General features: G+C 38.0%; 1 protein-coding gene across 6 annotated transcripts; it reads left to right on the plus strand.

The window, feature by feature from the left end:
• Positions 1-1,429: 1,429 nt before the first annotated feature.
• On the plus strand, positions 1,430-20,792 carry LOC112561964 (neural cell adhesion molecule L1-like protein). 6 transcript variants are annotated; one of them, XM_025234842.1, is made up of 15 exons: positions 1,430-1,542; positions 2,336-2,529; positions 8,228-8,450; positions 8,938-9,046; positions 9,414-9,604; positions 9,990-10,175; positions 10,691-10,831; positions 12,909-13,008; positions 13,399-13,601; positions 14,933-15,085; positions 15,453-15,596; positions 16,181-16,501; positions 17,527-17,667; positions 17,949-18,027; positions 18,409-20,792. In XM_025234842.1, exons 3-15 carry the CDS (start codon positions 8,375-8,377, stop codon positions 18,614-18,616), a joined length of 2,052 nt encoding a protein of 683 aa, XP_025090627.1. In that variant the 5' UTR covers positions 1,430-1,542; positions 2,336-2,529; positions 8,228-8,374; the 3' UTR covers positions 18,617-20,792. The 6 variants fall into 6 exon arrangements, with proteins under 6 accessions (XP_025090627.1, XP_025090629.1, XP_025090626.1 ...); XM_025234844.1 differs by having other exon boundaries at positions 8,258-8,450; XM_025234841.1 differs by lacking the exons at positions 1,430-1,542; positions 2,336-2,529 and adding an exon at positions 5,097-5,614.
• Positions 20,793-21,112: the final 320 nt, after the last annotated feature.

Genomic DNA, 21,112 nt, shown 5'->3' on the forward strand with positions numbered 1-21,112 from the left:
GTCTTCTACCCCGAAGACGCTAACGCAGTTGTCAAAATATTTTTCGTCTAGGGACCGGGATGTGGAATATAAGCATGTTTGCAAGTCTGTGTAAGGGATGTATTCAGTGCTGTCGGCTACATCAAAAAGATATTTGTGTGATTCTGGGATTACTTTGGCGGAGAATGTTCTACCCGAGTGTGGATTACCTCACTTACTGGTCTGAACTGCAACTGGACAGCCACTTACAGTAAGAAATCTTTATTCTTTATAAGGCTGCTAAACCTTTATGGAATCAAGCCTTCTATCGCAACGCTCAAACATTCAAAAAAATTTCTTTGATGGCGAACGTTTGCTACTTTGATAACGAACGGTATGACAGGTTTGAACTTTGGTTAAGCATTCAAACATAGAATTATCGATGTCACAGCATGCATAAACGAATAGCAAATTAGATATTGATTGCATAATTTAAAAAAATAGTTCTTTGTCATTTTGAAAAATTTGGGCCTCAACTGTAAAGTATAATATTTTGAGTAGACGGCGGGTAGTCGGGTGGCTAGAGTACTAACGTTAAATCACGAAGGAGCGTCGGTTTACTCGGTTTAATACTCGTGTGGCGCACAGGACTTCCCTCACACCTCATCCACCAACGACTGAAAGTTGAAGGATTTGCTATCACTTACATATTTGACCTCAAACGGATTGAGTTGTGCATGCTTCAATCAATGGTGTCGAAGATTTTTTTTTTCAAAGTCCAGATTTAAGTATAATCCTAGTAACATTTATTTTATCTTTAACGAACATTCATGACTTGAATTTATGCTAGGCGGGTATGGAAATGTGGAACAGTCAAATAAAAGATGGAGGGAAATGGCTTTGGTTTGCTGTTAGTAAGTAAACCACTGATTGAATATAACTAAATGCAAGCTCACGAATTAATAATTTGTAGCGTCACGTGAGATCTCCCGTGGTTTCCTCGACGCAACTCGGAATGTGTGATGTGTGAAATGTGATTTTGTGAAAAGGATAAGACAAAAAATGCTGGATTGGATAGATACGTACAATATAATATAAACACTGTGTGTCAGTACTCACAATGTCCGACAAACCACGACACACACACTCTCTCTCACACACACACACACTCGCCACCGGTCTGGAAAGTTTACAAAAAATTCATCCTCGGGCTATACATTGTGCTGCCACCGACGATCGCCAAAGTATAGTTGTAGTCTTGATTCCTATCATGTGACCCAGTCTGCGTGTGGCATCATTAACCTCGGAAGTGAGCATGATCATACAATAAATACACAGTAACCTATATAGTGAGTGTTCATTCAGAATGACTGATGGCTCCCTCACGTCTCTCCGGAAGTCCCTCGCTCTGACAGCCGATCCTAAAATGTTATCAGTATGTGTGTGTTGTTTGTTTTTACGACCCCAACAGATAACCCGTCAGACTGGACTACAATGGGTTTGTAGTATCGACAGGCCTGTGCACTCTAAGGAGTCATCTTGTTTTCGTGAAGTATCCGCTATCCACTCCTTATCCACGCCTGAGTAAGTCTCTTTGGTATGAGTTAAATGACTCAGATACACATACATGTATGGCCATGCCACCTGCCTACAGCGATAAAAATGTTTCTAATGAAAAGACTCGAGTATTACCTGAAAGTCGCTGTTGTAGCTGCCTTACTCATGTTTCCTGTACTTTCTCTCCGCTCTCAAGTAGGAGTGTTCGTAACATCCAAGTATGGTAGTCACAAGCACTTTGCTGTAAATAAACCAGAAGTTTGATTATTGTCTATACTTGACCCTGACATCGCTAATAATTCTCTTTTCCCTGGCAGGTAAGACTTATAAAGCTAATCCTAAACAGAACATATGGTATTAACTCAATATAAAAATAAAGAAAAAAATTCTACGGAGCCTTTTATGCAAGCACACGGTTTTTTTTTTTTAATCTTATCATATTAAAAAAATTTGTCTTCATGTGTACCAATATAATATTTCTACAAAGTTTCATCTGGGGTGATTGCCATCTTTGCAAACATTTTTGTAAAGGTAAAGGTATTACCTATAAATACGCAGTCCAGCTACTCAATCACAGATGAACTGTCAGCGGTGTGTGTGTGCGTGTGATGTGAAGGTGTGCATGCGAATGATTTTTTTTTTAATTGGAAACAGAGCACACCTCCAATTTAAATTTTTAAATTGCCCAATGGGACTAATAAAGTTGGTTGTTGTTGTTGTTGTTTGTTGTTGTTGTTGTTGTTGTTGTTGTTGTGTTGTTGTTGTTGTTGTTGTTGTTGTTGTTAAACCTCGTCCTATATCATTATAACAATGTGGGCAGAGGATATATATATATACGAGTGCGAGGGACCACTCGTACGTACCACAGGAGGTTCCCGGTCAACGTGACTTGTTATTACCGGATGCGTGACTAGAGTGCAATTTGAGGTGTGGTACACCCGCGCTATCGGCAGTCAGACAAAGTCACTCGCGCTGTCAACATCACAAGAAGCGAAGGGAAACTTCAGCATTCAGGTGAGTAATGATAGTAGTGCACTGCTGGTGCACCGATATGGATGTAAAGTGCTTTGAGTCCGGCTGATGCTGGAGATACTGGAGAAAGGCGCTATAAATGGGATGATGATGATTATTATTATTAGTGATTACACATAGTCGCCATCCACGAGAAAAAGAAACGAATTGAATCTTCTGAATGCTCTCGGTCCCTCTGTGCGTCGTTTGAAAGAACACTTTGCTGTGGCGAGTGGAAAACCGAGGAGAAAATCTTCTCGTGACTTATTGTCTCACAATGGATTCTGGACGACACGTGATTACACTACTTACTTTATACGATTTCATGGACATGCTTATACTTTGTCACGGACATAAATATTCAGCATAACATTTCGTTCTTAATATTGTGTTACACGTTTTGAAGGGAAATTTTGAACTGAGCCAGCGCAAGCAAGTAATCTGATGGATGAGTAGTTCTCGATGATATCTGTAAGAGTGCATTAAAATGATAATTGGAAACGCTATTTTTTTTAAATCTGCATCCTTGTTTCCAATTGTTAGGAACAATACAGTTCAGAAACTTAAACAATATCCTAATAAAAATAAGACACTACTTTAAGCCTTATTTTTCTCGTGCACACACACACATAAAGAGACTGCGTAGAGCTTCGGATTAGCTGAAGATTAGCGGGGATGATTTCCCCAGCTCAGTCGAACATCCGCCTATTATTTTTCACTCCCAAAATACTTAACTGCTCATAGCCTACTGCCAGCCGATGCTTTGCCGAGAAGTACAAGAAAAAAATTTACAAGCGGAATGTTTTTCTTAAAACATTTATTTTAATTGGCAGGGACAAAATGAGTCGTACCGTACTGTCTCGCGGCTGTCTCTTGATATTGTTTAAGTCTGTGCCCATGAACTTTACACAAAGGGACCCTGACCTCGTGCTGTTGTGAACTGACTCGCAGACCCACCATTAATTTGAGCAAGGACGTGTATAGGTGGACTGCTGTCTGTCTGCCGAGACCAACGCTTGTAGCCTCTTCTGTTCGCGGCTGTTAGTTTCGGCGAGCCTAAACAATGAATGTGACTAAACCGGAAGCTGCGGATAAACCTGCCTCGTTTTAGTAGTCAACTGGGAGAAAAATCGTCTGCAAGCAGTCCAGCAATACAAGTTCGTGATTTGAGTGCATGCAGCACGTAAGGCTGCACCATGCGTGCGGAGCGTCGTGCACAAAGCAGAGCCAGTCGTGGATCCGGCGAATGGATTACAGCAAATATTTAGACATGAGGGACTCCAAGCGACAGTGACGTAACGAACGATTGACCTTGTTTACTGTAACGCAGTCGGTGCTTATCAACCGCGAGGTTATTTTGACCTTTACCCTTCCCGGCCGCTTGCTCCGACCTTTCCAGGTCGCTTTGCAGCAAGAGGGCACGAGGTGGTTTGTATGCAATGTGTGGTGTGTGTGTTGAGACAGCAATATTTTTAGCCACCCATTGTTCTTTTATTTGATGTCTTTTATTTTCAAACCTTTTATTTTCACCCTTGTGCAAATGCAAATTTATCTGAGGATGGAGGTCGGGGTTTGGTGGGGGGATAGGTGCGTGTATATAAATGCCGTGTATAGGGTGTAGGTAGCACTCGTACCAGAAAGAGACATACAGGGGTGGTTGTTGATGAGCAGGAATTGATTGTTGCTTTTTAGGACGGGCTTTGTTGAAAATGACAATGATAATGATAATTTTATTTTATAAACAGTATATTTTTCGAAGTGCTCACTCTAAGCACCACTGCAGTCCTAACCCATATTTGGCTTCGAGAAGATTCAAGAGTGGCGGCCGGAAAGCCCCGAAGTGACATACAAGTTGACTCATAATCTCGACATCTTCTCGGAAACAATCATAACTAGAGCAGACAGCCTTGAGTGGTGAGGGGAAAAGTCCTTTTGACATCCGTTACAGGTTATTGTTGGAATATCACATTCAATGGCTACTTTTTAAAAACTAACTTAAGGCAGCTGTTCGTTTATCGCACGCGCCATCTTTTGTCGACTATCCATCAATCATTCCTGTCGTCATTAAATATAGCAACAAAAGTCTTTCGGTTTCAATTTCTTTTGCCAAACCAAACATCCGGGCCGGTGATGGACTACTTTGTACGGTAGGCAAAATTCTGAACCTCCCTCACTCCCCCAAAAAGAGTTTGTCCTGGTTTTCAAATGTAGGTTTGTTTTCTTTACTATTTACTTAATGCTGTCTGTAGTCAGCTTGTAGTGTTTCTGTGTGCGTGTACGCGTCATGCTTGATTAGAATGCATATATAGGTCTGATGACAACAAGGACGCATTTGGCTGGAGCTCGTGACACCACTCAAAGCATCTTACCAAAGAGGATGTTACTGATCCAAGAGAGTGGCTTGTCCCAATGAATAATATGTCCGTCCTTGTGGTTAATACTCACAATAGGCGGAAATGATCAAGTGAAATCGCTCGACATGGCCTTCACTTATCTCAACCTTTAGAATATTATGATGCATGAGTGGCCTGCTGGTAAACGGGACTCTCCGCATTCTAAACTCGTGACGAGGCGCTGGGTTTTCGCCTGACTTTCGAGAAACACGGGAATAACAGGTTCTTCATGGATTTATCTATTAAATGTATAGCACGGTCAGGTTCTCTTAATGAGAAAGACAATCTGTCTTTCTGTCTTTATCCTGGAGGTAGAAGTGCATCTGAGCTGACTGTAACCCCGGTGCAGCTGTGACTTGTTTGTCTCGCTGGCTTGTCCATGTCTCATCGACTGGCCTATTGTGTGCTAAGAAAAGTCAGTAATGAAAATGTGTTGGGAAATAATCTGGCCATTTAAGGAAGCTGAGAGGAATTTGCCAATGACTTAAGCAGTTTATGAGTGGCATGGGATGCCGCGAGCTTAAACAGATCAGTAATTATCTCGTGGGCTAACAACTTATCAGCGCTGGGGAAATACGCCAAGCGGGGAAGTTGTATATATAAACTTGACATCTGATTTTCGGTTTTAGTTTAGCTTCAAGCAGCTGAAGAGATTTCTGAGCCACTGAGTGGGGATTGTACTTTGCACACACAGGGTGGGTATAGCCTAATATTTTCATATCTAAGCTTTTCTTGTGCAAACATCTGCTGCACGATATTTTCTGCTCTGTAAACACTCATCCTAAATAAATTTTAATCTTCCAACTTAATATCAAAGACAAGTTTTTAGCGTTAATCGATTATGTGATGGATATCTTTTTTTCTGGCAAAAAAAAAAAAAAAAGATGTGAGTTGAGCGATAAAATGAATAGTTGTTCATATTAATTGCACGTGTTTATATATATATATCATTCGTGTGTGTGCATCTACATTTACATTGTTTGGGAAATATGTTAATGGTTAGAAATATAAGATTTTTTTGCAGTAAATGCGACCAAGTATTAACCAGTTAATTCATTAACATCCTGTGTTATGGTGGTTTCTGCTGATGTTCTTGGCGAGTTCAGGATTTCCAAAAAAAAAAATGGTGAATCAATGGCAGTGATTTGTAGACGACTGAATGATGACAGCGATGGAATGGTGTCCGAGGCAGAGGAAAGGACTGTGACGATCATATACAGAGTATGTCATGTCCTCACTGGCGGTGCTTGTGGCAACATGTTGCTGGCATAAGAAAGGAAGTGAATGGAGGGAAGTTTCAAAGCGACAATAATTAAGACTGCTCTCCTTCGACCTTTTTTTTTTTTTAAATAGGTTGGATGCTTAACAATATCCTGGCACGAACTATTTTCTCTCTCTCACTCAGTCGCTCCCTGTCCGCTGCAACCCGTTGCGAAGGGCACGTACAGCTGTGCTTCCTCACGCCATTGGCATCCTCACTCGGTCCTCCCTGACACTGTGCTAACAGGACACACCAAGCGGGGTGCGGGGTCGCTCTTCCTGTTAGTTGCTGCTGTTTCTGAATGAAATGTAGGGTGGATTTAGGGGTTCAGAGATTGTCCGAAGGAACAGACGATTTAATAATAATAAACTGCAAAATTTGTAAAGCGCATATTCACACTCCTAAAGAGCATGCTCTTAGCTCTTAAGAACAAGAACGAAACACGGACAGCATACGAGGGACAGGAAAACAAACAAATAACATATGAACTACATGTACATCCATTTTGCATGTGTGTGTGTGTTGGTTTTCTTTTAACTGTTACTAGCGAGCGTCATTTTTAGTTCTCTAAGGGTAATAGCATCCGGTTCTTTTCAGTTGTGGGAAGAAAATGGGATGTAAAAGTGCAAGTCGACCTCGTAAAAGCCGTTAAAAATAGCTGACTGGCTAAACTGAGAGAAGAACAGGGGCACGTGACGGTACAGGCAGGGTAGGTAAGGGTCTTTAGAGATGCATCCGGTGTCACCGTTATAAAAACCTGTTGGCGGCGATTGCCTGTGTTCTGTGTAAACTTTTACCCCGTCATGTGTAATTTTCCAGCCGCACAGCTGCGTGGGTGCAGTGTATAAAAAAAAAGGATGTGTGTGGAGTGAGCCATTCAGCATCCCTTATCATTTCGTTGATTCTCTTATGGGATGTACCCACGGGTACATGCAGATGGTAAGTTCGCTAGTCTGTCACGAATTGTGGATTGTGTCGCTCGAGGCTGTTGGTGTCTTAACTAGAATTTTCCTAACGGACAGAAGCAGTCGATCATTCTTCTTAAAATGATGCATCACTAAAATATTCATCAGAGAATCACACGATTTGGGGAAATCTTTAACGAAGTTCTCAACTTAAACGAAGTGAATGCGTTGCTGTGAGACACGGACACTCAGGTACGGGACGATGCTTGATGCTGTACTGGGATGTGAGTAACCCCTGAGTAACCACTGTAACCACTCAGACAAGTAAACTCGTGTTCGTGATCTCTGTTGCATTCTTCACCTGTGTGTCGACACAAAAGCGCTCTGACACCACAGGTCACCAAAGCAAACAAATTGTTTGAGTAGATATAGGAGGTTAGAGGAGGTAGATGGTTACCTCTGTCATGTCAGAGTTGTTTCCGTGGACTAATTTATCGTTCACTGCAAGGCAATTGTTGAAGTTTTTTCCAAATATTGACAAAACTTCTCACTGTGCGTGGTCGTTCCTCGTCGGTCGTCCTGAAAAATTCTCTTGGTATCCATTTGTGTGTCTTGCAGAGGTTTGGCAATAACCGCCTTTCTTCTTACATCCTCAGCAAGAGTGACTATCGAATATTCATTTACCTTAGAGATATTTGCTTCCGACCATTTATATTTGCATAAGGGACTGAGGAGACTGTCAGGTTTATTTCTGGTTACGGACTGAGTGGAAATGAGTCATTCCTATCTAGCCATTGTGCGGGACCGAGTTTTCTGTAGCTCAACCAGTTAACTAGAGTTAAGTAGACTACACCACAGTCACGTGTGCACGTTCCCTCGGTGGCTGCAGTGGGTCAGTAGGTGATCGCAGCTCATCTGCCATACACAGTGTGGGAGACAGCTTGATATGCTTGCGTTGAGGTACTTCTTAGCATAAAGTGCTGTAACCATATTAGTGCTGTAGTAATGTTTGGAATGCTAAGAATGAATTGAATGCATGCACGAAAAAAGACAGCCGGTAACTGAGTATTTTTTTCAAATTATTTCTGTCACAAAAATAGTACCTATAGCTGCATTGTCTCTTTTCTACTTTATCTTTTCAGGACAGGTGTGTTGTGTATTTCAAAATACGGAGCTGAAAATCTTATCAATCTGTGACTCAACTACAGTGAGTGGCACAAGGAGGAGAGAGATAGAAAGGTGATAACTGAAGAGTGAGTGGCGCTCAGTTGACTGAATAACGGAACAGGATGGCCTGGATGGTATCCACCATACTGCAGCTCTTGTTTGTGTTGGGAACACTAGAGCTGTCAGGTGCTGATGAAAGTAGGTTGAATGTAATTAAATTACTTAGCAAAAGCAGACAAAGTTAAAAATCTGTAACCTGATAGTATAAGTACTTTCCTGGGTTGCAAGTACCTTTCAAAATTTTTCGAAGGTTACACTAGACTAATGTCTGTTTCTGATATCCATTAATTTGTTTTCTTGCTGAAACCCCAACAATCGTACTAGGTTAATACAAATTTCTAAAATAGTGTAGAGTATAAAATAGCTTTTTCACCTCACGTTCATCACACCTCTATTTCCATTGATGAACCCCTTGTGCACAATACAGTTTGCAGATGACATAAATCTGATTTCAGGAGAGGAATTTAGAAAAGTTCCACTAACAGGTGTTAAAGAATCCTAATCAATTGTTGACTACCATTACAAGCATGGGTTTGGGTGGTAATGATGGCATGTCTGCAAGAGATACAGTAATGCTATGGACTTCACATTTCCAAAAATCAGAGACTGACCTTTCTGTCAACAGCACGAGTTCCTCCATCAATCCTGTCACCAACAGAGAGACAGGAGCTAGTTTATGTAGATAAAGAGAAAGTGGAAGTGAGATGTAGTGCCACGGGACAACCAACTCCTGTGTGAGTATAAACTAATGTTTCAAAGAAATTTATGTAATTCTTTTCATTGGTTGGTTGGTTGGTTGGTTGGTTGGGATGGAAATTTTTATTTGTCCTGAGATCAAGCAGTTGTATGTGGTTCAACTAACTAAAGATGCATTTCGAATATAATGGATACAAATCTGTGAATGTTACAGAGTCTGTCTATAAGTTCCTCACTCCTTACACTGCTGCTAGATTGCTTGTGGGTTCTCTGACCAACACACATTTTGACTGTGTCTGTTTTTGAACTGCTATGGCAATACTCTTCTATGGAACTCCCTCCATTTACACCTCTGCCACCTCTTAATTCAGTACTTTATGCTTGTAACGATGTTTGTCTTTGCAGTTACAAGTGGTTGTGGAATGAAAATGAAATACAAAGTGAATACATCACCTTCAGTGAATCAACAGGAATCCTGACAATCCCCAATCTCAGTACAAGAGAAGAAGGCTTGTTTTTGTGTCACGCCAGTAACACCTTTTCTAATGGGAGGACAGCCACTGCTGTTTCTGCAGCACTAGAAATCCGAGTAGGGCGTAAGTACAGCTGACAAGAAATGTAGTGATTTATAGACTGTGTAATGGCATGTTTAGTGTTTACAATTTCCTCAAGTGCAAGTTTTTCCAGTTTTTACTTTCTGATAATGTTTCCAAAATGGCCTCTATGTTCTAGCTACACTTTCTCTTTCACTGAATTGAAGAGTCTTTATAGATAAGTATATTACACATCAGATACATTTGAAGCTCAAACATTTTCTGAATTCATCTTGTGCAAGGTTAACACTAGAAAATTTTCTTTTGTTGTAAAGATTTGAACTGCAATAATAAATATAATAAAAAATAATAAAGTAATTTCCCCAATCTTGTTGTACTGACTTTATAAGCACTGTGACATGTTATTTATTTGTCTCACCATTTATAGGTATAGAAGACTTTTTATCAAGACCTCTTGAACCATACTATGGTATAGAAGGAAACTATGTAAGGATTCCTTGTGACAAGGATCTTCCAGTATACTATGGAGCTGTCACTTTCAAGTGGTACACAGTCATAGGTTCAGTAAATGATGAAGTCAGATTAAATGAACGCACTTTCATTGACCAAGGAGGTAAAAAAAAATGCAAATTTTAGAAAATATGCAGACAGGCATACATACACTATATCTCCCTCTCCCTTCTTTTCTCTCTTTCTCTCTCCTTCTCACATGTACACAGAGCTGGAAAGGTTTGAGAAATTATTTGTGTAGCATTTGTCACTGTTTCTTACCCATCATGGTCTTCTTTATAGTTTCAGTGACTTCGAAGTAAGAATTAAGGATATCTAAATCTGATTTCTCCTAGAAAATAACAAATATTCATAATGCAACTTTTGACAGATAACTGAATTACAGCAATGCGGAGCATTTTTAGCTTGATTTTTACTTGTCTGGTAGAGCCTTTACATTTTTCCCATGAGCTATTGCTATTTAGAAATGATCTCAGCTAATGACACTTTTGGGGTTTTTTTCCATTAGTGTATGTGAAGCCATGTAAAGTGCTATATCAGAATAATGTGAATACATACATTCTGATTCACTGTTTTTATATACATCTACATACACAAATTTCTAACTTAATTTTCCAGGAAATTTGCACTTTTCATATGTACTGAAGTCAGATGAGAAGACCGGAGACACTCTGTACAAATGTGCAATCTCAAGTGCTAAAGGTGGTACCATCAAACTTGGCAATGGGAACAGCCTGAATGTCACAAGCACTGCACCCAGTAAGATACTGTCTTTTGTTTACTGTAGTCATTATGATCTTATGTAAGAACTTTACAGTAAATAAATGATTGATTATTAACTCATTTGTGATGTTATATATATGGCCTATCCATTTTTAGTTTCAGAAAGGGACATTTTTATCAAGCTATAGAAATCTTGAGATGTCCTCTCACCCGATGTCTTTTGATTATGGACAAGTCAAGTCTTTATTTTTCCCAAGTGAAAAAATTTCACTATAAACAGTGCAGCCACAGCACTTTTTAGATAACATTTTTGAATATCGTCTCTACATTAATAGGAAATTGTAGCTAGACAAAAGCCAGGAGTGTAGCAAGCCCTATGAGAGTATTCCAACTACATCCCTTTGATGAAAATTTTTTTTTTTTGTAAAGTTATATTAGATTCTGGTAGAGACACTTTCTCTTTGTTTAACACTACTTTTACTCTAAACAACTTCAGTTAGTCTGAATTATTTTGCATATATTCTGCTGTCAGAAAGCACTAAATTCTGCCTACTTAAACACTGCAAGCTTGAGTATAATAGGCAATACCATTAATGCTTTAATGCTACCTTCTTTTCTAAGTGTGAATCCTACATTTTATTTACTTCTCAGTTTTTCTCAATTTCGCCTTTCATTTTCCAACACAAGTAATTTTCATAATAAAGACAGAATTCAAATAACTAGCAGTAATTTGTGAGAGAGATAAACATATGTACTAGCTTTGCCCAGGTTGATTTCTGACACTCTTCCAGCTGTGATTTTATTGACAATGTTCAATCTGTGACCTTATTTGAGTCAAGCCGATTCATGCATGGCATCAGTGTCGGGGAAATGATGAAACATCTGTTCTTTTAAAGTTCCTTCCATCACCAGTTGAAATCTCATGTGCCACAAGCACATGAAGTTTCAAGTAAAGGGGAGATAACAAACATTTGTGGTGGTGTAACTGCCTTGCTTTCCCATCCCTCTCTTTCTCTCAACTGTCGCTTGCTTCCTCTCATTCACATCTCCATCCACCTCCATCTCTGTAACTCGCTCACTGCCTCTCCCTCTGTCCTCTGCTTTTACATTCAAAGGATGCTCTCATAAGTTATAAATACGTATTCATTGTCAAAATTTTCTCTGCAAATTAGGCTTTTATGTCTAAAATTCGTCTGCTTAATTTTGTTTTTATCTATGGCAGTCTGCAATATGGCAAGCAAAGAAAACATTACAAATAAACACGCTCTAGAGCAGCATTAACCACACATAGTCTAGGATCAAATCATAACCAGCCACAGCATTTCTGGCAAATTTGATGATGATTGAACAAATGAAGTCATTTTTAATGATTATCAACTGCTTGCATAAACACAAATACACATCACAACATTTTGCTTTATTTATGATTTTTTTTTTCATCAAAATGAGGTTGGGTTATGTAGCCACAGCAGAACCCATAATTGAGAAGTTTATGCCTCAGTAACGGTAGAGAAAACCCCATTTTATTAGGGTTTGTTTTAATGTTTTCTTTTGTACTTTCCCATCATTTTGAGATCTTGACATCTTGTTGGTTTTGGTCACCGTTAGTGTGCAAATTCTTTGCATGTTAATTTTGAGGTGGATAAGGTATGCAGTGTCTGATCAATATATTGTGAATTATCATTGATCATGACCAAAGGAACAACAAGTATGCTATATATGCTAGTAGTCCTGTGCAAAATGGCTACACTGCTCCTTTTAAAATGCAAAACCTTACTACAATCTAATCCTCAACTTCAGATTTTTTTTATATAACTGCATCATTAAGTCCACTTTTTTACAGATATCACACATGTTTTCCTCATTAGCACTTTATCATTGCATGTTTTAATTGTTCCTTACTTAAATATACCCCTAAACAATTATCCATTATAGGAAGAATTAATGTCTTTTATCATCATTATAATTTGCTGGAGCATAAATAACTAAGAATACTATCTTTAGTACAGTTTCCCTTTTAAGTTAGATTGAGTGTGAGCACATATTGATGTATGTTGACCAGAATAAACAGTTTTGTTAACAGAACTCTGAAATCAGATTTTTTTTTTTTCAGTTGCAAACTCAAAACCACGCCTTATGTATAACACCTCTGGCTCATTCCTCACTGTGGAAGTTGGGAATAACGCCAGACTTGAGTGTGTCTTCAGTGGATAGTAAGTTTTTTGCAGATTATAATAATATTTTTTAGAACACAGTATCTTACAGATTTATATATTAAAAGAGACTAGAGATAAGAATAAATTTTAAATTGTTTGAAATGTATGGTTTGTTTTGCTTGCACCTTTTTAGATATTCAAACTTCATTATTCAAAAGTCAATTTCATGGTGTCCCGAAAAGACTATATATACAGTACTAATATTTTTTTACATACTTATTATAACCATGTGATAGCCAGACAGCTACAGACTTAGAACGTGTCATTATTTTGGCTTTAGATTGATAGATCAATTTAACACTACAAACTAAAATGGGGAAAAATTGAGGAAATTCTTCAGATGAGCACCTTTCATCTCTCTCTTTTTTTTATCCATATTGCGAGTAGCACTGAAGCAGAGACAGTGCCCAGAATCCTTTGGTATGACCAGGATGGACAAGCAATCACACAAGGAGGTCGCTATGATATTACCGCAAATGGCCGAACTCTTATAATTAAGAATGTGACAGAAGATGATGAGAAAACCTACCGCTGCAAAGGAATCAATTCACTGGGTTCTGATGAAGGGAGCATGGCTCTCAACATTACCTGTAAGCTGCATAGATTTTTTTCATATTTTATTCACTGCACTCAATACAAAATTGAGCATTTTAATAATGTTAAACATATCCATGTGCAATCCTGATGCCTGTCTTGTTGACCTCTTTCAGTGCATGGTAATGTTTGTATGCTTGTATCTCAAGAAAGAAACGAAGGTAGATTTTACCAAGATTTGTAAACAATATCTTTCACTGAGCTTTTCTACTCATTAGAAAAGAATTGCATCCCACTAGACTTGCTTAAACCAGGTTAATTGATACATAATTTAAGACCACTACCAATTCAACTTTAATACCTATTTAAATATATATATATTCAATAAACTCAATAATGTGTAAACTACATTTATTTTCACGCATTTAAGTCCACGAGACATGTTTCTATAAGATTTTCTATATTTATGTGCCTTTAAAGATGATGACAAAAAATATGAAGAAGCATATGTTCCAAACTCAAATCTTTTTACATTCATGCTACTCAGTGGACTGACTAGACATTATGGCTGAACATGCTAGAGTGAAAGGCAAGGTAATGGTGAAAAAAACCAGGTCCAATTAAAAATAAAAATTCAACGTTCTTGCTAAAAACATCGACAACAGTAAACTGTCGTCGAATGCACCTGGAGGTGCGAAGGGCAAAAAAAAAAAAAAAAAAAAAAAATTAAAAAATACCAATGATATAATAATAGATGAAACCCTAAAAAACATCAGGCTATCACTTAATTCCACAATTTCAAATTCATGGTACCTGATGGGACCGATTTGTATGTGCACAACAGCACTGTCCACTCATAAAACTGATTTAGCTACATTTATCTGCATGCTGACAATACAAACACAATGATCAAAATGGCATTGAACTATACTTTTCTTTCACCCCTAACACGAGCTCTCTATGCCACATATGAACAACATACAATTATACAAGCAAGCATAATTCAAAATTATCCCCTCAATAAATTGTAGCAGTTTGTACCCGCTACAAATTTAAATTGACCAATAAAACAGTTTCTTAAAAGAAATTGTAACAGTAGAAAAAAGGATGTTTTAACAAATGTCGAAAGCTGTAAAAAATATCTACAGCAGAGCTAGAGTCCTTACCAAACCTTATACTACCTTACTTCGACACAATATTACCACGTCCACATTTGAGGGTCTGTTTAAAATAATAGTTGATCACATTTGGAATTGTCTTCGTGGTTAACTTTGGTGCAGAATGCTGACAATTAACATCTCATCCCCAAATATAGTCAATTCCCCTAACTCGAACCTCTTTATCCAGTTTATCAGATGTGTCTTCAATTATTGTTGTTTCACTGCAGCACCCCCCATCTGGGTACAACCTGTCAAGTCAACGACAGTTGTAGAAGGGAACGATGCAATGTTTACTTGCACCACCCGGTCTGCAAAAGGTGAACAGAAGCCCAGTCCACCACTTTGGGCCCTGAATGCAAAACAAATGGGGTCCGTCTATGGTAAGAGGTGTTTTGCTATTTCATTATTCACCAAAATGTGAGTAAGCTAGTCTGGATCCTTAATACATAGCAAATGGTCTCTACCTGTGGTAAAGGGTCTTTGATACTGTGGAATATTGTCATATAATGGGACAGAAGTGTAGTAATGAGCTAATGCTATGGAATATAAGGAACTTTAAGAATTCATATAGCAGGACAGAAGTGTGGTTATAAGCTAGATGGTGATATAAGGAGCAAGGAGGGGGATGTTTTCTTCATCAGAAGTTTTGGAATATCAAGATTAGTTTTTGGTAGGGAAGAGTTACATTGCATTTCTGAACGCAAACATTATTTATCATATGACTCTTTGTAAACATACTTGTTTCAGATCCCAACAAGTACCAGTTCAATGCCGACAAAACCACACTGACAGTCAAGTCTGTTAACAAGGATACAGACATCGCCTGTTTCCAGTGCACTGTGGCTAACAGTGTTGGCATGGTTAAAGATGATGGCTGTATCAATGTCATTAGTGAGTGGTATGATTTCTTTTGGGGGAAGTAGATAGCCAAGTATTTAGAGTGCTGGTGTCTGAACTGAGTGTGCACTGGTTCAATTACTGATTAGAGCAGCAGACTTCCTCAAGTTGACCCAGCAGGTGGGAATGGGTACCTGACTCCATAGAGGGTTGGGAAGGGTAATGCAGCGAGGGAGAGGAGACAGGCATCACCTTCAGGTAAAGCTGACTTGCAGAAAAGTGATTATAGGTCTCTATAATAGCTCACCCCCCAACAACCTGAAAAGGTTAGGGAATGACCTTTACCTTACCTATAATTTGTTTCCTGGCATTTTACATTATAATGAAGACATAAGACTTTAAGTGCAAAGCCTTATATGTATTCCATAGCATATGAGTATTAAGGTACTTCTGAAGAGATATATTTTTGGCAAAAATGCATCTTCAACCAAAAATATTAGTATACCAGTTGATACAGGTGAAAGATTGTTGCCAAAGAAGAGCTGTGTCAAGGCTCATATTCTGTTGCCTAACCCTTTTCTTTTTGTTTTAAAGTTTCTGTGGTTTGTAGCAACTTTTGCTGTGTTTGTTTTTTCCAGAGCCAATTGAGATCAAAGTGAGACCAGCAGCTCAACAGTCAGTCATGAAGGGAGACAAGGTGGACCTGACTGTAGTGGCCACCACAGACCCGCTCTATGCTCCTGATATGACTTACTCCTGGATCTTCAATAATGTGAACTACACAGGTGACAAGGCTCCACCTTACGTGACCTATGACATCGTCAACAAACTAGCTTACATCAACACATCTGAACTCACCGATGAGGAGTTCAAAAGCATTGGTGGTCTTTACCGCAGGGCTATCTCCCATCCAGTGCAAACTGTTTACGTCGACGTTACCGTTGAGACAAAACTTGCAGGTAAAAACATTTTAAGTGGGTTTCATGCCTTTTAAATGTTCTTAAGTTACAATATTATGCATAATTATTAGTTCAAACATGCTACACAATCAAATCAAAGTATAACTGGCACTCTCAGGTCAAAAGATCAGCAGAACCTTCTACTATATCAGTGTGCATTTCTGTCCACTTCACATTTCTTGGTGATCAAATCATACTGCATTGACATTATTTTAAGACAGCGTATTGTGTCCTTTCCACCAAGAATGTTATAATAAGCTTTAGTTATGACACTAAAAGAATTCATTCATCATTAGCCATAAATAATTGCATGTTCTCAAATTCAATGTCATTGTGACTTCCTATTGCGGTTCCCCTTTTACCAACTGAATCCTGAGAGTTGTGTAAGGTACAGTCCTGAGGTCAATGTTGGCAGTGTTCAGTTACATTATTGCTATTAGCAAACAATTCTTCTGCATTATTTTTTGCTTTTACACATCAGCTTCATTGTCGAACCTTATCTTATGCTTTGATGTCCTTTGATGGTATTGTTGAAAAACTGATAGCTAAGAGAAGTATCTTGCAGAAGATTGGTCTATAGTTCTAGAAACTGAAGCTTAGCTGCTGCATAAGTGTCATAAAATAGCTGAATGTCAGAGTAACTTTACAGAGAATTTATTTTTTTTAAATGGTTAAGTTTTTTCACCTTGAGCAAACAATTTATATATAGTTCTTTGAGTAAAAAGACAAATTAAAAAATGACTCTTATAAGTCAAATGTCATCAAACATTTGACCAAGCTTGGCATAGTTTGCAAACCAATTGCTTGGAGGTGAACTAGTTTGCCAATCCATTGAGACTTTGGGCACTAGGTTAGATGCTTCAGCACCTGTCTGGTTACAAATAGCCCATGGTCGGCAGCAGCGTGCCCTTTTGAAACTGGTATTTATTAATGCTTTTGCTTTATAGAATGTTTCAGTGACACTATTAAACATAATTTTATGCTTCAGCATTGACAACTTTTTCATTAAATAAAATCTTGTTTAGCTGCAGTTGGTGAAGTTGCAACGGCTTCCTTTAGCTACTGGATCATTGGTCTTATTATTGGCATCATCATCCTCATCACTGTCATCCTGTTCATCGTTTGTGTCATATGTCGCCGGAAGATGCAGGAGGCAACCTATCCTGGTATGTGGTGTAACGTTTTGGATATTAATTAGTATTAACATTAAGTCCACATTGAATTTGCTTATTAGGAGACTGTTATTTTTTTTCAGTAAGTCAATTTTGTAAAACAGTGTGTTAGTGAGACTTTTAATACCAAGATAATGATGTCTAGAATGTCACTTACATTTATTTGTTATGTTATTGATAGTGAGAAAAAAATTCTTTGAATCTTTAGGTATTATCATAAAAAAATCTTTCAGAACTACACAATTGTTCATGAAAATTCTTACTCATGCTTTCAGTTGACAAGAAAGAGACAGCTGCTGGGCTTGACCCAGAGAAAGAACTGAAGAGCAGTGGTTTCCATGACCTGTCTAGAGTGTATGTCCCTATTCTTCTATCACAGTCATTCTTTAATGCAGTATAGAAATCATTTCAGAGCTTTTCTGCATTTACGTGTCCACTTTGAACGATAAAAGGAAGTAATATATGACAACACATATACATTCTGAAATTAGTTGTGTTGCGTGTGTTCATTCTTTAGAATGAAGAACATTATTGTTCATTTCAGATTACTTTCTTCTGGTGGAAAGATTTTCTTGGAATAAGCTAAAAGTTACAGAGTTTGTCAATTTCCACAACTTTTTTCACAGTGTTTGATTTGGTTTCAGCTTAAGGATAACAGAAGTTTTATTTATTAATATTACATGTCATTCATAGTTTAACAAGAAAACCTTTCATAACTGTGTTGACTTCTTACAGTGACTTTGATGAATACCCTACGAAAAGGCCACAGCATGACCTTGACTTTAATGCAATACCTGTTGGAGAAGGCGATGATGAAAACTTCGCTGAGTATGGCGGGGAGCCAAGCAAATTTAACGAGGATGGATCTTTTATTGGTACCTATTCTAAAGACATGGAGAAAGTACCATTAAGACAGTCTAACTCAACAGAATCACTAGTGTAAAGCACTGTCCAGCAAGAAAGATTATACATAGGTTTGAGGACTCGTGTTGATGGTGAAAAGAGTTTGATCATTTCGTGGACTAAGACTTGATGTTTGTGGACCAGACACTGGACAAGCATCAAGAGCATAAAGAAACATTAAAAGTGAAAAAAGTGTTTAGTACATTTGCGTCTAGATATTTCTGTTTTTCACAATGCAGGAGCTGGAAATGAGTGTGAGATTTTTACTTTTTTTTATTTTGTCAGGAAGTATAGTAAAATACTAATACTTCTCGGAACCTTAATGATCTCTCTTTTGAAAGAAAACTGTCACAGAAATGTTGAGAAGATGAACTAAAGAGTATTAGATATGATTTGCACCTTCGCATGTACTCGGTGAAATTTAATCACCTCATCTCACTGCATGAATGCAATCATTAAAATTAACAATCGTTTGAGATCCACTGTAGGATGTGTTACTTATTTGCTGTGAATATGCAAGTACCAGTTCTTGATCACTGTTATCTGTCATAGTTCATTCAAGCCATTAGTTTTATTTCACCTGCCCACAATTAACAACATAGGGAAGGACAGTATGTTCCAGGCTTTTGCCTGTGGGAAAACTTGTAAGTGTGCTGTCACCTACTATAGGTGTAAGAAGAGTATTTTCCAGCAGGCCTGAATATATAGCCTCAATTAAATAGATTATTGTGTTGCATTGGTCTTTTGTCATAAAAGACAGCTTATTTTCCACAGCATTTCATTATTTGGCTCTATATTTTAGGCTATTTGAGTTTCCATTTGATTTTGGAGATATTGTGTGTGTGTGTGATGACAATAATTCTAACCTCGGACAAGGTACGCTTATTAATAATCTGCTCTATCCTTATGCATACAGATCCATATGCATATGCACATATGCACACACACACACACATGCACAACTTTAATTGTGAGCATTCAAACAGTGGTTTAAAACTCCACTTATCTCTGAGTACAAATTATAACTTCACTGTAAAAGAGTAGTCCCAATCATCAGTTACTAAGTAAACAGTGAAAGACTACATCATGCACACACAAAAAAAGAAAGTTCATGTGATCTTTTCTGTCCAGGGTTACAGTGGTTGTGTCCATTTGTATGATTTGTATTTATGTACATAAAAGTTTATTTTGTACAGAGTGCATCTTTCATGGAGCCATCATTACACTGATTCTCATTTCACTGGTTCATTGGATAAATGTAATGATCCATTATCATGCCAGGTTTATGTAAATTGTCAGATTAAAAGGTATTTCCTAGTTTTTTTAATGTTTTTGTTTCGTTCTCGGTCCATCTACAATCAAGATGATTTTTTATTCTCCCTTTATGCTAGAGATCATGTATGTCTACCCTCCATGTATGTTTATTTTTGTTTTTAAAGGTTCAGAATTGTACATGTGCAAAATTTGAAAGCCCTGGTGGACAATATTTATCATCTGTCTTTCATGTTTCTTTCAGATAAAAATGTTTTTAGGCATACACTTGATTTGGGGTGGAAGGGTCAGGGGTTGCAAAACATTATCACGTTTGCCTTTTAGTTACTGAGGGTCAACATGTGCTCAAGAACTGTTGCTGTTTTATCCAGAAAGATAATATGCTAAAGCTGTAGATTAGCAATGATTAGCACAGAAGGATTCTTTTCTTCAATGGTTTAAGTGGTTCATTCCATTTATCAGGACTGGTAATGTATGTATGCATTTCATCTGTTCAGTCTCTGCTTGCATTGTTCATGGCTTATCATTATAGCTTGTTAGCCAATTTCCAGCAAAGGAAAATATTTTAGGTCATTTTAATGGCTTCAGAATACATAAAAGTCAGAACATTCCAAACTGTCGCCAACTTCAGCCCCCTTGTAAGCAGAGCTTTATCTTGCGCATGCTTCTTTCGCCAACATCAAGAATGCAATTTTCATTCAATTTATATCGCAGCAGGCTTCCCTGGAGTTGTATTTTCTTTTGTTGGTATGCAAACATTTTTTTCTTAACTAATGGAGAGTTCGTTTGAACATCCTATTTTAACACCTTTTGAAAGACAGATAGATATATGCTTAATTTTCAACATTAAAACTTGCTTATTTGGAGAGAGAAGTGGACATTTTGTATTGTGAATTTGTCTCATGGCTGTTTGGAGAGTAAAGAGTAAATTCTTCTATCATGAATTTTTCTTGAATTTTGTTTTGGAGAGGAAAGTACCATATCTCTTGCCTATCTGGAGAGTGACATTTTTCTTTTCTCTAAATTATGCTTTCCACTTTTATTAAGAGTGAAATATTTTCTTTAAAAAAATTTATCTAAATGAAACTTCCGCAAACAGCAGTTGTTTGTGCACTGACAGATGGTAAATGACAGGTAATACAGATGAACATGCACCGCTGGTGAAGCCAGGCATCACATGGCTGTATTCAGACAGCCATATCATCTGTTTCACTCATCCTGAGCCTGAGAGTGGGAACCAGCATTACCTGCTGCGCTTTGACAT

This window comes from Pomacea canaliculata, linkage group LG4 (assembly GCF_003073045.1).
Source record: "Pomacea canaliculata isolate SZHN2017 linkage group LG4, ASM307304v1, whole genome shotgun sequence".
In the NCBI taxonomy this organism is placed as follows: domain Eukaryota; kingdom Metazoa; phylum Mollusca; class Gastropoda; order Architaenioglossa; family Ampullariidae; genus Pomacea; species Pomacea canaliculata.

Bases quoted from the DNA above. Each gene is read 5' to 3' on its own strand.
- LOC112561964 (XM_025234842.1), top strand. From the start codon at position 8,375: ATGGCCTGGATGGTATCCACCATACTGCAGCTCTTGTTTGTGTTGGGA. The intron at 8,451-8,937 runs GTAGGTTGAATG...TTCTGTCAACAG, and splicing joins GCTGTCAGGTGCTGATGAAA to CACGAGTTCCTCCATCAATC. The intron at 15,597-16,180 runs GTGAGTGGTATG...TGTTTTTTCCAG, and splicing joins TGGCTGTATCAATGTCATTA to AGCCAATTGAGATCAAAGTG.